Source organism: Paramormyrops kingsleyae, chromosome 10, assembly GCF_048594095.1.
Source record: "Paramormyrops kingsleyae isolate MSU_618 chromosome 10, PKINGS_0.4, whole genome shotgun sequence".
NCBI classification, from domain to species: domain Eukaryota; kingdom Metazoa; phylum Chordata; class Actinopteri; order Osteoglossiformes; family Mormyridae; genus Paramormyrops; species Paramormyrops kingsleyae.
The window spans coordinates 1,787,443-1,801,400 of record NC_132806.1 but is presented as its reverse complement, the minus strand read 5'-3'; the positions used below and the strand labels follow the sequence as shown (position 1 = coordinate 1,801,400).

The following is a 13,958-nucleotide window of genomic DNA, read 5'->3' as shown; positions in this document are numbered from 1 at the left end:
GTGATCATTACTGATTACATATTTGTGTTTTTGTACAATGGATGTGCGTTTGTGTACATGTACTTATGTGTTTATGTGTGTTTTCACAGTTGTGTGACGCTTCCCCTGATAGGATCAAGTCTGCAGGGAAACACCCAGTAGTGGAGAGGAGTCTCTCCGAGGAGCAATGTGAGGAACCGGCTTCTGTTCTGGCCACTGCAAAAACAGACACACTGTGTCTATGGATAAATGCAACTCAATTTGCATTCAAATTATAATCTTGCATTAATGAGTAGGGTGACCATTCATGCTCATTATCCTGGACTTGTCCTCTATTTTGGCACCTAAAAATACCTGAAATATCTAGGATTTCTCTTGCTTCCAGGTCAGCATTTGCTTTTTGCAGTCAGAATAATTTCTGTGTGCATATTTACATTGACTAGTAGTGATTATCATGTTGTGAAAGTGCACAAACACAACACTGATGAGTATAGATAATGGATAGTGTACAGTGGTACCTCAGAACTCAAACTTAATCCGTTCAGAACTCCGGATCGAATCCTAAAAAGTTCAAGTTCTCATCGAATTTTCCCCATAAGAAATTATGGAAAACCAATTAATTGGCTCCCGCCCCCAGAAAATTACACCTAAATATGTTTTTTTTTAGCATTTAAAAACAAAATTAACCGGATAAAACAAGAAGAGCATATACTGTACTAAACACATCTAAGCACACTTATTAAAACAGTAATTTGTAAAATAAGAAAATAAATGTATCCAAACAATGTGTATAGTTAAAAAAAACAATGTGTCCTGCCCCGATCGTCCGCTCCTTCCGTGTGCCACGCCCGCTCGGTAACCCCATGTGATCAGCTGTTTCTGGTTGTTTTCATTAGCCCTCTGTATTTCGTCCTCGTTTCAGTTTGTTTCCCCAGTCTGGTCATTGTATTGTCTGTCTGCGTTTTGCCTGCCTTACCTGTAATTATACCCCGTATTCCCCGATACCCTGACATCTGCGCCTTTGTCTCCGTTCTGTCCCCGCTCGGCACAACAATATTATTATAATTAAACGTATTAATGGTTTATTATTAATATTAAAATTATGAATAAGAAATCTTTATTTTTAAATGTATTTTATTATATAATAATAATTACTGTTACTGTCTGTCATTGTCTAAATGTATTTTTACTGTCTAAATATTTGTATTCAGCTAGTGTAAACATGCACGATGCTATCACAGCGAATGCGAGGCTGAGACTGAAGCTTTACCCTTTGTTTCCGCTGAGAGACGTGCAGCGTGACTCATTTCCCTGTGCGTACAAGTTATCTTAGGTCGGCATTCACGGTCTGAATTCTGAGATTCAGATCGAGCTCTAGGTAATATTTTTTTGATCTGGCTGGTTCAACTTTTAAGAAATTTGAGTTCTAATGAGTTCGAGAACTGAGGTACCACTGTATATTGCCCATTGATGTGACAGGTGAAAACTTCGATCTCGTTGCAGAACCTGAAAATATTAACCTATTTCAAAGATATCTTGTACGTTTAATAGTGAGGTCCAGTGACAACTTTTCCGCACTATTGGAAATTGCTATTGGAAATTTAGATTTTTTCACCCCACCCTAATGGTCACCCTGGTTGATGATTTGATTCATTACAGGCAAGGTGTTTCATGGGAGTTTCGCTGTGAGGTGTGGCCTGCGTGTCGTGGTCTGCTGGCAGAGTAAAAGAGGGGAACTGTCTCCTCTAGGCATGATCTGCAGTGTTTAGGAGGAATGGAGCCCATATAGGGCTGTTGCATGGGTTTCCTCTGACAAGGACCCACTTTGTAAGAGTGCTGCAGTGAAGGGGGGCACTACACACACAGAGATAGCATGTTCTGTGCCGCCCTCCTCCTTTCTTCAGGTTCACATACATGGCCCAGGATGGTGGGGGTGGGCTTTGAGCCTGGCAGGACGTGTTGCTTGTGACTGAGGAGCTATTGTCAGGGCTCAAGGCTTGACCTCCAGCAGGCATCAGGGCAGATACAGAGGGGCCTGAAAGGAGACATTGTATCTCAGCTGTATGCTGGGGGCTGCTGCCTCCCAAAGATGTACATACCAGTACTGTGGACATCGAGCCTATGTGATTAATCTATGTTAAAATGAGTGTGGCTTGTTTCAAGAAAAGGAAGGCTATTTGACCCTTCCTAGATTAATACTTAGCACAGAAATGTGATAAGCTCACTTAGATTTTATGACTAGTTTTTGAATTCTGTTATAGGTAGGATGGCATGGAGACATACTGACTAGCACTGTGGTCTTATACCTCTGTAGCTTCAAGTTCAGGTCCTGCCCTTTGCTCTGTTTGTGTGGAGATTGAATGTCCTTGCTATGTTTGGGTGGGTTTTCTTTGTTTCTCTAATCTCATGCAGTTTTAGTGGGTTGGCATCTATAAGCTGTTTCTAAAGCATATTGTGTCCTGTGGACTGGCATCCTGTTTAAAGTGTCCCCAGCTTCCTGGGGTAGGATCCAAGCTTCTGGAAAACTGATGGATGTTATATATAGATATTTGTCATACTTTAGTACCAGAACAAAGTACACTTTGGCTGTTTTGGTATAAAGGCAGTATATGGAAAAAAGGAGGTGCTGATTCCTCAAGATACTTTTCCTTCAGTTGACCAGGTGAAATTTGGTCCCCCCAGGAGGAAAGTGACCGACCCTTGTCCTGAATTGGTGAGAACACACCTTTTCCCCAAAATTGCTGTTTTTACACGACTTCATTTTCATGTAATAACTGTCATTTTTATCCAAATATGTATTACTGTAAGTTGAGTTCCCTTCCAAAGGATACCACAGCAGTTTCTATCTTCAAATGTAAGCTGGTAGCCTTTTGGCCTAAAATGCAGTCACTAAATCACTGATTCACATTGGATCTTGGGCACCCTGTTACTTTAGTGACAGGCACACCATGTACAAGTTTTCTGTTCACTTTACACTGAAGATGCTTGTACCTGTAAATTGAAGTGAATTTAGCCCTGATCCAAGCAATGACTACACTGGAACAGCTAAAGGCAGAGGTGATAGCCTAGAGCAGAAATTTAGCAATGTGAATTCTGTATGGTTACTGCTGTTGTATCTTTGATCTCAACTTGTATTGATAAATACTGTGTGAATTTGTCAGATCTTCCTTTCACTGGGGGTGTAGAATATAATGGTATTTTTTGTAAAATACACATTTTTCTCCTTAATTGAGTTTTTCTGTAAAACCCACAAGAAGAAGTTATTTAAATTGATGTATTGGTGCTTTTGACAGTAATGGTGATGCTCGTCCTCCACAGAGCTCTTACGATGAAGACTGGAATATCTCAGAAGATGAGGATGATTCCCCGTATGATTATTTAAGGCTTCATTTGCACATTTTGTAAAACAAAACACATAAAGTCAGAGAATACAATGTCACTGTATTTGCACAGGCTATACAAGGATGTGCATGTGTGTAAAAGGAAATAAATGTAAATTTTAATTGTAAATCATTGCTGGATCATGGTTTTGTGACAGAACTGCTAATTCTATTGAGGAAAGTGGTCCCGAGTCATACAGTATTTAAGTAATTAAATTAATCAAACCTCAACTCATGTAAGCTGCTTTGAATAACCCTGTCTTTTGATAAATAGTGTAAATGATGTAAACGTTCTTAATGATGGTGCTGATAGCTTAGATCACAGGTTTCTGTTTCGCCTCAGGAGTCTCTTGGAGTGCGTTGAAGAAGCTTTGCTGAAGAGGTGGGACTTCCTCCGACCGCCAGCAAATCAAACTGCTGTGTCTGTGTGAGGAATGTGATATCTGCCAATGAGATTTCAATAAGCTTCTATGTGTTCTCGGTTGTCTCACAGCCTCTATCAGCTCTGAGTAACATCTAATAAAGCTTTAATCACACTAGTGTATGGGAGTGTGTAAAGTTTACGGTTCAGTACCTCCAGTTAATTTATCCCTCTGGGTATTCTGGATACTTTTTTATCTTACTTGGTAAGAAAGGTAAAATTTATGCAATATAGATGGTGGCATATTAGTAGCAATGCAATATTGAACCCGGAGAACCTTTGTCTGATAATGTAGCTTCTGTTAGAAGCATGTTGCATTTTGGTATTCTCTCATTGTTTTTGTGTCGTTGTCATCATGAATAATAATAATAATAATAATAATAATAATTATAATAATAATAATAATAATAATCAAGTGTCTCTCAAAGAATGCTCATGTTTTTTTTTCAGGAGTTTAACTGTGAAAAGGGCGCCCTCTGCTGAGGTAAATGACTATTGCCTGGTTTTCTACAAACCTAACTGACTTTTGAAAAACTCTAAATCAGGGGTGTCAAACTGCAGTCCTGGGGGGCTGGAGCCCTGTGTAGCTTAGTTCTTTCCCTGTTCCACCACAAATGATTCAGCTCAAAAGCTGTATGGTAATTAGCGCAAGAAGTTGAATCAGGTGTGTTAAACAAGGGTAAACCAAAAATGTGCAGGGCTCCAGCCCTCCAGGACTGGAGTTTGTCACCCCTGCTGTAAATGTTTCCATTTCCACAGGCTTATCGAAGACACATTTAACACATTTAACACATTTAACTAGCATTACTGGAAAAATAATGGAAGCTATAATCCAAGTGAAAATCGTAGATTACCTGGATGCAAATAACATTCTGAGGGATAGCCAACATGGATTTAGGAAAGGTAGATCCTGTTTAACGAATTTACCTGAGTTGTTTGAGGAAGCTACAAGAGAAATTGATCACAAAAAGGCCTACGATGTGATCTACTTAGATTTCCAGAAGGCCTTTGATGTTGTCCCCCACAAACAGCTCTTGCTTAAGCTCAAAGCTGCTGGGATTTTAGGAACTGTAGCAGCTTGGATCGAAAACTGGTTAACTGACAGGAAGCAGCAAGTAGTTATTAGAGGCACAATGTCACAGTGGGCCTGCGTTCATAGTAGGGTACCGCAGGGTTCATTTTTAGGACCACTATTGTTCCTAATTTACATTAATGATATTGACACCAATACATACAGTAAACTGGTTAAATTTGCAGACAACACCAAGGTGGGTGGTGTAGCATTTACTGATCTAGCTGCACAGAGGCTACAATGAGATCTTCATTTAATTAGTGACTGGGCTGATACCTGGCAGATAAAATTTAACGTAGATAAATGTAAGGTAATCCACGCAGGGAGCAGAAATATAAAGTACAGATATTTTATGGGTTCCACTGAAATAAAGGTAGCTGATTACAAGAAAGATCTCGGTATGTATGTTGATGCTTCCATGTCCCACTCTCGCCAGTATGGGGAAGCAATAAAAAAGGCCAACAGAATGTTGGGTTACATCTCTAGGTGTGTGGAGTTTAAGTCAAGGGAGGTGATGTTACATTTATATAATTCCTTGGTAAGACCCCACCTAGAATATTGTGTGCAGGTTTGGGCATCATACCTTAAGATGGACATTGCTGCCTTAGAAAAGGTGCAACGTAGGGCTACGAGAATGATTCCTGGTCTTAGAGGAATGTCTATGAGGAGAAGTTAGCTGAGCTGAATCTGTTTAGCCTTGAGCAAAGGGGACAAAGGGGGGACAGGTATATAATATTCTAACAGATCTGGATGCTGTTCAGCCAAATGGCTATTTCAATATTAGTTTAAATACTAGAACTCGTGGCCATAAGTAGAAATTAGCAGGAGAACATTTTAAAACGAATTTGAGGAAGCACTTCTTTACACAGCGTGTATTAGAGTATGGAATAGTCTTTCTACTAGTGTTATGCAAGCTAAAACCCTGGGTTCCTTTAAATCAGAGCTAGATAAGATTTTAACAACTCTGAGCTATCAGTTAAATTCTCCCCAAACGAGCTTGATGGGCCGAATGGCCTCCTCTCGTTTGTAAATTTCGTATGTTCTTAACATGGAATCACCCCATCATGCATGTTTTGTGGTTTATGTCAAACTGCCACACAGGCCTCCGTTAATGTGTGTGCTGTCCATGTGTGGCAGCGCTGTTCTGGCGAGGATGAGAGCAGACGTGGCGGATCTAAGTGGTGCCAGCTAGCCAGCTCTCCCCTGGTGTCCAGCACCTCCTCCCTGCCTGCCTTCAGCTCTGTCTGCTGCAACCAGGAGGATAAAGACCTCACACTCCGCCCAAGTGCTACACTACACTCAGACTGCACCCTGCTCCCCAACTCCGCCCCAGGTATGACCAGATGTGAGAAAAATTGGCATTCTTGAATAAATGTATCACTGTAGACCCACTGAAAAACTTCAAGGAGAAACACCCTTTTTAAAAAAAAATTGTGACTGATAATAATGAAATCATCTGACATTGAACTTCCATTTTCTCAAGTGTTATCCAGGTGCTCAGGCGCTCAGGATATCAGTCTGTGGTGCAGTGACTCCTGTGCCCCTGAAGGGGGCATCATACAGGAGGAGCCGAAGCCAGGGACAGTGGCTTCCCTGCTCCGGGACACTCCTCTTTCCCCTGAGTGGAGCACCCTGCGAAGAAAGACTGAGGAATCTGTGAGTGCCCCAGGATACGTATCAAAACATGGCTGCCTTCCAGTGAGAATTAAAAATTTACTTTCAAGACACAGTCATAACTGAAAATTTCTTATTATTTAAAATTCCTTCTTATTCTTTAGTCTCTTTTTTCATTATCTGATACTTAGAGCTAAATTTGTTTGTGCCTTTTTTACTGATGTTATTTGTGGCTTAAAATGTCCTCCATATACTATCTGTCCACCTGACTTATCATTTTGCCAGAGAAAATGATAACATTTATAATGCATGGCCCCTCACTGTGTTGTATGACCATACTTGTTGCATTTTATTTCACATATTTAGAGGGCTGATTGTCATGGACTACCGCCCACTCCCCAAGTCCATGTGAGTACGGCCTTGTGCTGATCTAGATCTGGACAGACACAGAGCTATGGACCACTGACACAGAAACAAATTCTGATCTAGATCTGTAGAGAAAAGAGCAAGGTGATGATTCAGCCAGCGAGAGAGAAACACTCAAGGTTTAGAAATCTGACCAGAAACTAGTCCTGAGGTCATATTACCCTCGGAAATTCCAAAATGACTCTGTGGCTTATGCAGTGTGGGCTGCCATTGTGGAAAGGTCCAGCTGTCCAGACCTCTGGAAGTTAAAGTTACGTTCGGTATTGTTCTTTAGACCAGCCAACAATCGACTATGTTGTTGTTTTTTGCCACTCCATTGTGTATGTAAAAATTGTCTTGCATCCATTGGTATCCAGATTTTATTTTAGCCGTCTTGTGTAATTTTACTTGTATTTGCCTGTATTGTACCTTGGTTTTGGTATTATAAACTTTTCAGCTGCATCAGATTATAAATTCATTTTGCAACTGTAAATGCTTTTGTAAATCAGTTTTACACAACGTGTGATACATGATAGTTATGTAATGTGATCTGCTATAAACAGCAGTGTAATTCCCAGATTGATATGGGGATGCCCATTAAAAGTGTGAAACACTGTCTGCCCATATTCCACAGATGGGAGCCTGTTTCTCAAAGGTGTTCAATGGCTGTCCCCTCAAGCTTTACTGTGCTGTCACTTGGGTTTTCCCGAGGACTAGAGGTAAGGGGCAGGCATCTACTATCTTGATTTGGAATCTTTATCCCAAAGCAATAATAGTGTCTCCTATCTGCTACCAGATCAGTACCTCATCCTTGGGGCAGAGGAAGGGGTCTATACCCTGAACCTGAACGAGCTCCACGAGGATACTATGGAGAAGGTACTGCAGTGCCGACTGGTGTATTCTTGGAGTACCTGAGGAACATCTCTGATGGTACAATACTGTGCAAAAGTCTTTGGCAGTCAAAAGAAATGTTAAAGCTATTTATCTGAGTAGTAAGTAGGGGTGTAACGAGATCTCACGATATTACAACATGATGAGATTTCTCGTTGGAGTGAAAAGCGAAGCATCTCGCGAAGATGCTGCAAATCAGCTGCTGTAAGCATGTCGGCGTCTGACTAAATTACCATAGTAGATGCCCCAGACACTTTTAAATCTTTTGTGTGGCAGCATTTTTGGTATCCGGCGGAAAATATAAACGGCGAAAGGGTGACAGAAAAAACACAAAACATCTGTAAGCATAGTAGTAAAATAATGCTGCACACGGCGGCTAACGCAACTACTATGCAAAGCCTTTTCCAGCACCATCATAACTCTTTACTTAAATCCACTGCACCGGTGAAGAAAACATTAAAAGAAAGTTTTATGTTTGTTAATTATATTGTTTTATTTATATTTTATGTTCAATTGAGAAGTCAAATAGGAGAAAAGCCGAGTTTGTAGTGAAATATTTTATGGTGCTAGATATTTGTCCTTTTCTTTACTGAATATAATGATGGTGATTATTTAACACATTTCACCATACATGTGCATTATTTAGCATTTTTTGTCTTTCAAATTAATCAGATAAAAGGCTGCTTTCCAGTAATATATTTCTTCTTTGAAGTTTTCCTTAAAATATTGTTAAAATATCCCCTAGTAGTAAGTATATGTGCAGTACTGGCATTAGCTGATGTGGCGCCCTAGGCAGGCATCAGTGCCAGCACCCCAGTCCGAGGCAAAGTTAAACTGGGTGGCCCAAGGTGGCCACCTATGCCGCCCATAGGTTTTTCTGGCCCTGGTATGTACTCACATAATAATTATAACATATGCAAATTAACTCCAAACAATAAAACTGAACAAAAATTTCTTCTGTTTTCCAAAAAGTTACTGATATCTAGTTGGGTGGCTAGATGAACATCGCTTCAGTTCCCAAACCTCTCCTCAAGGGCACCTCAGCTATTCTATGTATTCATTACATTTCACAACCACCTCACTTAATTAATTAACTTAATTAGTCAATGACATATTAATTAGCTGTACGAGGTGTGTTAGTGGTCAAAAAATACATGGGTGTACTGTAGGGTTGCTAGAAATAGTGGGGTGATTTTAGCGGAGGGTTTGAAATGGCTAAGCTAACACACTTTTACAGGCATAATAGCATCGTTTTACACCAACATGAAGATCATTTAAACATCATTTTCTTTGGTTGTCTATGACTTTTGCACAGTACTATATATTTATATACTAAATGGTCATAACCTGAAGGTTGCTAATACAGTGACTTGTGGAAAGTGTTTAATCTGAATTGCTCCTGTGAAATATTCAGCATGATCAAGATCTAAAATCAAAATAAGTAGCTTTGCATGTACTGTAAGTGTCAGGCTATGAGTGTAAATTTCTTGTTATAAAAACTATGGCCTTTTATGGATTCTCATGGCCCTTTGGGTGCCTAAACAGTTTGTTTTCAGAACCAGTAAATTTAAACTGGAATAATTTTTGCAGTAAATTGCTTCTAGTGTACCTGTATGTCTTGGCATTACTTGTATCCCAACTGGTTATGTAATGTTGATTGCTTGTATCACTGAGGAATAGAATCCCATCAGGGTGTTCTTGGCTCAGCCCAGATAAATGGGTATGCTCTGTTCCTCAGCCTCACCCTCACTTGAGTTCTTCCCTGTCTGTGCAGTTACTCCCACACAGATGCACCTGGCTGTACGTCATGAACAACATCCTGATGTCTGTCTCAGGTTAGGCCTCCTACCTTCTTTCTCTGGCACTTCATTTGAGGGGTTTCAGTGCCAAGATCCAGCAGAAACAGTAGAGGATACTGCAGTTAGATATTCTGTACTGCAGTGTTAGATATTCTACTGCACCTGTACTAGAGGACTTTCTTCAGTGAGTATTTGTATATATGAATAAGTTGTAGGTATAAATTCAAGTGGAGTCCATTAGTGGTAGACAGGGGGGCACATCTCTTTATTATTTAAGGAAAAATGCAGCACAACATTAGTTGTACTAATTAATCAAAACTAATGTCCGGTCCTGAAATATTCATATAACCTGTGATTCATGTAGCTGGAGATCCCAGGCATAGGGAATAATACTTTGCAGCAATTCAAGTAATGTGTGAGGAACGTGGTGACCGAACAGGTGACCATCCTGTGTGGAATCTGGGGTTTGAGCAACGGCTCTGATGCTAGGCGATTTTACCGAGGGCGCCCCCTACTGGTCTGATGAAAATGCCATTTGAGATTATTAAATTCAATAAAATTTAATTATGTTGTAAAGTTATATTTGAAAATGTAGGAGAATGTGGCTTGTGTTAATTATTACTACACATTTATTTAAGTGATTATAAATGTATTACTATATTTATAAATTTGCATGTGTAGCTCAGCTTGGCATGGCTTGTAATGAATGACTGGCTTGGTTCTGTCACCTTGCATTCCTGGGGAGACTGACTGTCTGAGCCCTCTTAGGGAAATCGTGCCAGCTGTATTCCCACAGCCTGACGGTCCTGTTTGAGCAGAGGAGACAGCTCCAGAAAAGGCAGGGCCACCTGTCGCTTAGCACCAACCGCCTGACAGAGAGGATCATTCCCAGGTGGGAATATGTGTTATGTGTACCTTTGTGTGTGGGAGTACTAGTCATGTACCATACTTTGAACCATCTTGTCCATCCATCCATCTTCTAACCACTTAGCCTGGTGGGGGGGGGGGGGTGCTAGAGTTTTAATGTCAATCCATCGCATGGCACATGCATGCAGACTAAGGGCAATTTAGACATTCCAGGAGATTTAGAGATGCAACTGCATGTCTTTGGACTATCGGAGGACAGTACTACCTGCTAAGCCACTATGATGCTGGACTATCTAATAAAGGCACTAAAATCTGGTTATTTATCTTCCATGAAACTCCGTACAAAGAAAGGAACCTTTGGAAACCAGTGTTGTAGGGACAGGTACTGTTTCTGATAGTAAAACTGCAGTAGCTTTGGAGGATTTCCAAATTCAATTAACTTGCATCTTTTGGTTATTTTTCACGTCTTGTTACTTCTCATTTATGGCCACCACAGTGCTGAACATTAGGCATAATGTTGCATTAAAACTATTCATTCTTGATTTATCAAAAGAAATCGTTTGAAGCCTTACAACTCTCAAAGGGACGTTCAGGAGTGCGGTGTGTTCTGCTTTACCGACACCCAGCTGAGATCAAACAAACCGTACAACCATGGGACTTCACTGTGCACCACTCAGATCACACCATACAAAACACGGCAAGACAGACTGAAGCAGTGTGTGTTTCTTAATTAACAACTGATGCACCGATGTGGAAGTCCTAATAGCCAATGTTGGAGTACCTGACGATTAAGTGCCAACCATTCTGCCTGTCAAGAGAGTTTTCCTAAGTGTTGCTCAAAACTGTTTACTTAGTGCCAGGAGCTCTGACTGCAGCCATGCTGGAGGAGCTGTATTCCACCATTTGGAAACAAGACAACCAGCACCTGGAAGCAGTCTCAGTTATTAATGGGGACTTAAACCTCTGCAATTTAAAGAGAATCCTCCCAAAACACCACCAGCACATCACCTGCCACACACCGGGATCCTCGACCTCAACAAGTTTTACCACTCATTGGTGCCTCTGCTTCCAGCCTACGAGCTGGAACTGCACCCAACCAGCGACAAGGGACGTACAATGCTGGACACTCAAACACAAATCTAGACTTTGAGATGGATTTGACTGACTGGTCCCTCTTCAAGAAGCTTGGACGAGTACCCTGACTGAGTCATGGCCGAAATTATTGGCACCCCTGGAGTTTTTTCCGGAAAATGCACCATTTCTCCAAGAAAATTGCTACAATTACAAGTGTTTTGGTATACACATGTTTATTTCCTTTATGTGTATTGGAACAACACAAAAAAACTGAGAAAAAAAGACAAATTTGACACAATTTCATACAAAACTGGGCTGGGCAAAATTATTGGCACCCTCAACTTAATATTTGGTTGCATGCCCCTTGGAGCAAATAACTGAAATCAGTCGCTTCCTATAACCATCAACAAGCTTGTTACACCTCTCAACTGAAATTTTCGACCACTGTTCTTTTGCAAACTGCTCAAGGTCTCTCAGATTTGAAGGGTGCCGTCTTCCAACAGCAATTTTGAGATCCCCATAAGTGTTGAATCGGATTTAGATCCGGACTCATTGCTGGCCACTTCAGAACTCTTCAGCGCTTTGCCTTCAACCATTTCTGGGTTCTTTTAGAGGTATGTTTTGGGTCATTGTCCTGCTTGAACACCTATGACCTCTGACGCAGACCCAGCTTTCTGACACTGGGCCCTATATTATGCCCCAAAATCTTTTGGTAGTCTTCAAATTTCATGATGCCTTGCACACAGTCAAGGCATCCAGTGCCAGGGGCAGCAAAACATCCCCAAAACATCTTAGAACCTTCACCATGTTTGACTGTAAGTACTGTGTTCTTTTCTTTGTAGACCTCATTCCGTTTTCTGTAAACAGTAGAATGATGAGCTTTACCAAAAAGCTCTACCTTGGTCTCATCTGTCCACAAGATGTTCTCCTAGAAAGATTTTGCAAACTCCAATCTGGCTTCTTATGTTTCTGTGTCAGCAGTGGGGTCCTCCTGGGTCTCCTGCCATAGCGTTTCATTTCGTTCAGATGTCGACGGATAGTTCAAGCTGACACTGTTGCACCCTGAGTCTGCAGAAAAGCTTGAGTTTGTTTAGAAGGTGATTGGGGCTGTTTATCCACCATTCGGACTATCCTTCGTTGCAGTCTTTTATCAATTTTTCTCTTCCGTCCACGTCCAGGGAGATTAGCTACAGTGCCATGTGTTGTGAACTTCTTGATTATGTTGCGCACAGTGGACAAAGGAACATGAAGATCTCTGGAGATGGACTTGTAGTCTTGAGATTGTTGATATTTTTCCAGAATTTTTGTTCTCAAGTCCTCAGACAATTCTCTGCTCTTCTTTCTGTTATCCATGCTTAGTGTGGCACACACAGACACAACAGAAACGTTTAGTCAACTTTTCTCCATTTTAACTGGCTTCAGGTGTGATTGCTATATTGCCAGCACCTGTTTCTTGCCACAGGTGAGTTCAAATGAGCATCATATGCTTGAAATAAAACGATTTACACATAATTTTGAAAAGGTGCCAATAATTTTGTCTGGCCCATTTTTGGAGTTCTGTGTGAAATTATGTCAAATTTGGCTTTTTTCTCTGTTTTTTGTGTTTATCCAATGCACATAAAGGAAATACACATATGTATACCAAAACAGTACTAATTGCAACAATTTTCTGGGAGAAATGCTGCATTTTCTGGAAAAATTCTAGGGATGCCGATAATTTCGGCCATGACTGTATGAGCTACAAAGGACTATTAAAACCCACAAAGAAACATGGACAGAAGAGGAAGACTGATTTTGGCAGTTGTTATGTGTGTTGCTTGTGGAAAGGACTGCATGTGATAATGGATTACAGAAGATTGCCAGCTACAATTGTGGACACCCCAGCATCACTCACAGACTAGATGAATGAGTGGCTTCTATGCTCTGGTCAGAGTAGCAAAACTTCTAAACAGGTTAAATCTTGCAAAGCCACAAACCCTGACATTCCATCACGTGCCCTGAAGGCATACGATGCTGGTACAGTGTAGGGTGAGATCTTCAACCTCTCCTTGTCTTTATGCACCATGCCGCTGTGCTTTAAGAAGACCACTGTCATACCTGTACTGAAGAAAGATATTATTTCCTGCTTATATTACAGCACTTGTCAGGATTGCGGGGCAAGCGAGCCGTAAAGCAAGCAAGCGGAGCCGTGAAGACGGACAAAGCAGGGTTTATTGGCAGACGTAGGGTTAACGAGCATGGACACCAAGACAATACAATGACGGATCTGGGTAGACAGACTGAGACAAGGACTAAATACAAAAGACTAGGCAGAAATAACAGGACACAGGTGATCACAATCGGTAATCACACGAGGTAACGAGGTGGGCGTGGCACACATCGGGATCGAACAGAGCGGATCGTGACAGCACTGTTGAATTCTCAAATCTGAAGGGTCTTGATTATTTTTCTATAAC

The 13,958-nt window shown here is 41.0% G+C and overlaps 1 protein-coding gene across 2 annotated transcripts in view; it reads left to right on the top strand.

Annotated features, from left to right (window-relative positions):
• The window catches only part of LOC111858519 (mitogen-activated protein kinase kinase kinase kinase 2-like), a 51,568-nt gene that overhangs the window by 22,731 nt on the left and 14,879 nt on the right, over positions 1–13,958 (top strand). For both annotated transcript variants that reach the window (XM_072717131.1, XM_072717130.1), the window contains exons 13-24: positions 90–168; positions 2,634–2,692; positions 3,298–3,347; positions 3,703–3,741; positions 4,231–4,264; positions 5,990–6,185; positions 6,336–6,508; positions 6,833–6,874; positions 7,506–7,590; positions 7,668–7,747; positions 9,537–9,597; positions 10,330–10,453. In XM_072717131.1, the coding sequence (XP_072573232.1) occupies positions 90–168; positions 2,634–2,692; positions 3,298–3,347; positions 3,703–3,741; positions 4,231–4,264; positions 5,990–6,185; positions 6,336–6,508; positions 6,833–6,874; positions 7,506–7,590; positions 7,668–7,747; positions 9,537–9,597; positions 10,330–10,453 (1,022 nt within the window). The remainder of the gene's footprint in view (positions 1–89; positions 169–2,633; positions 2,693–3,297; positions 3,348–3,702; positions 3,742–4,230; positions 4,265–5,989; positions 6,186–6,335; positions 6,509–6,832; positions 6,875–7,505; positions 7,591–7,667; positions 7,748–9,536; positions 9,598–10,329; positions 10,454–13,958) is intronic.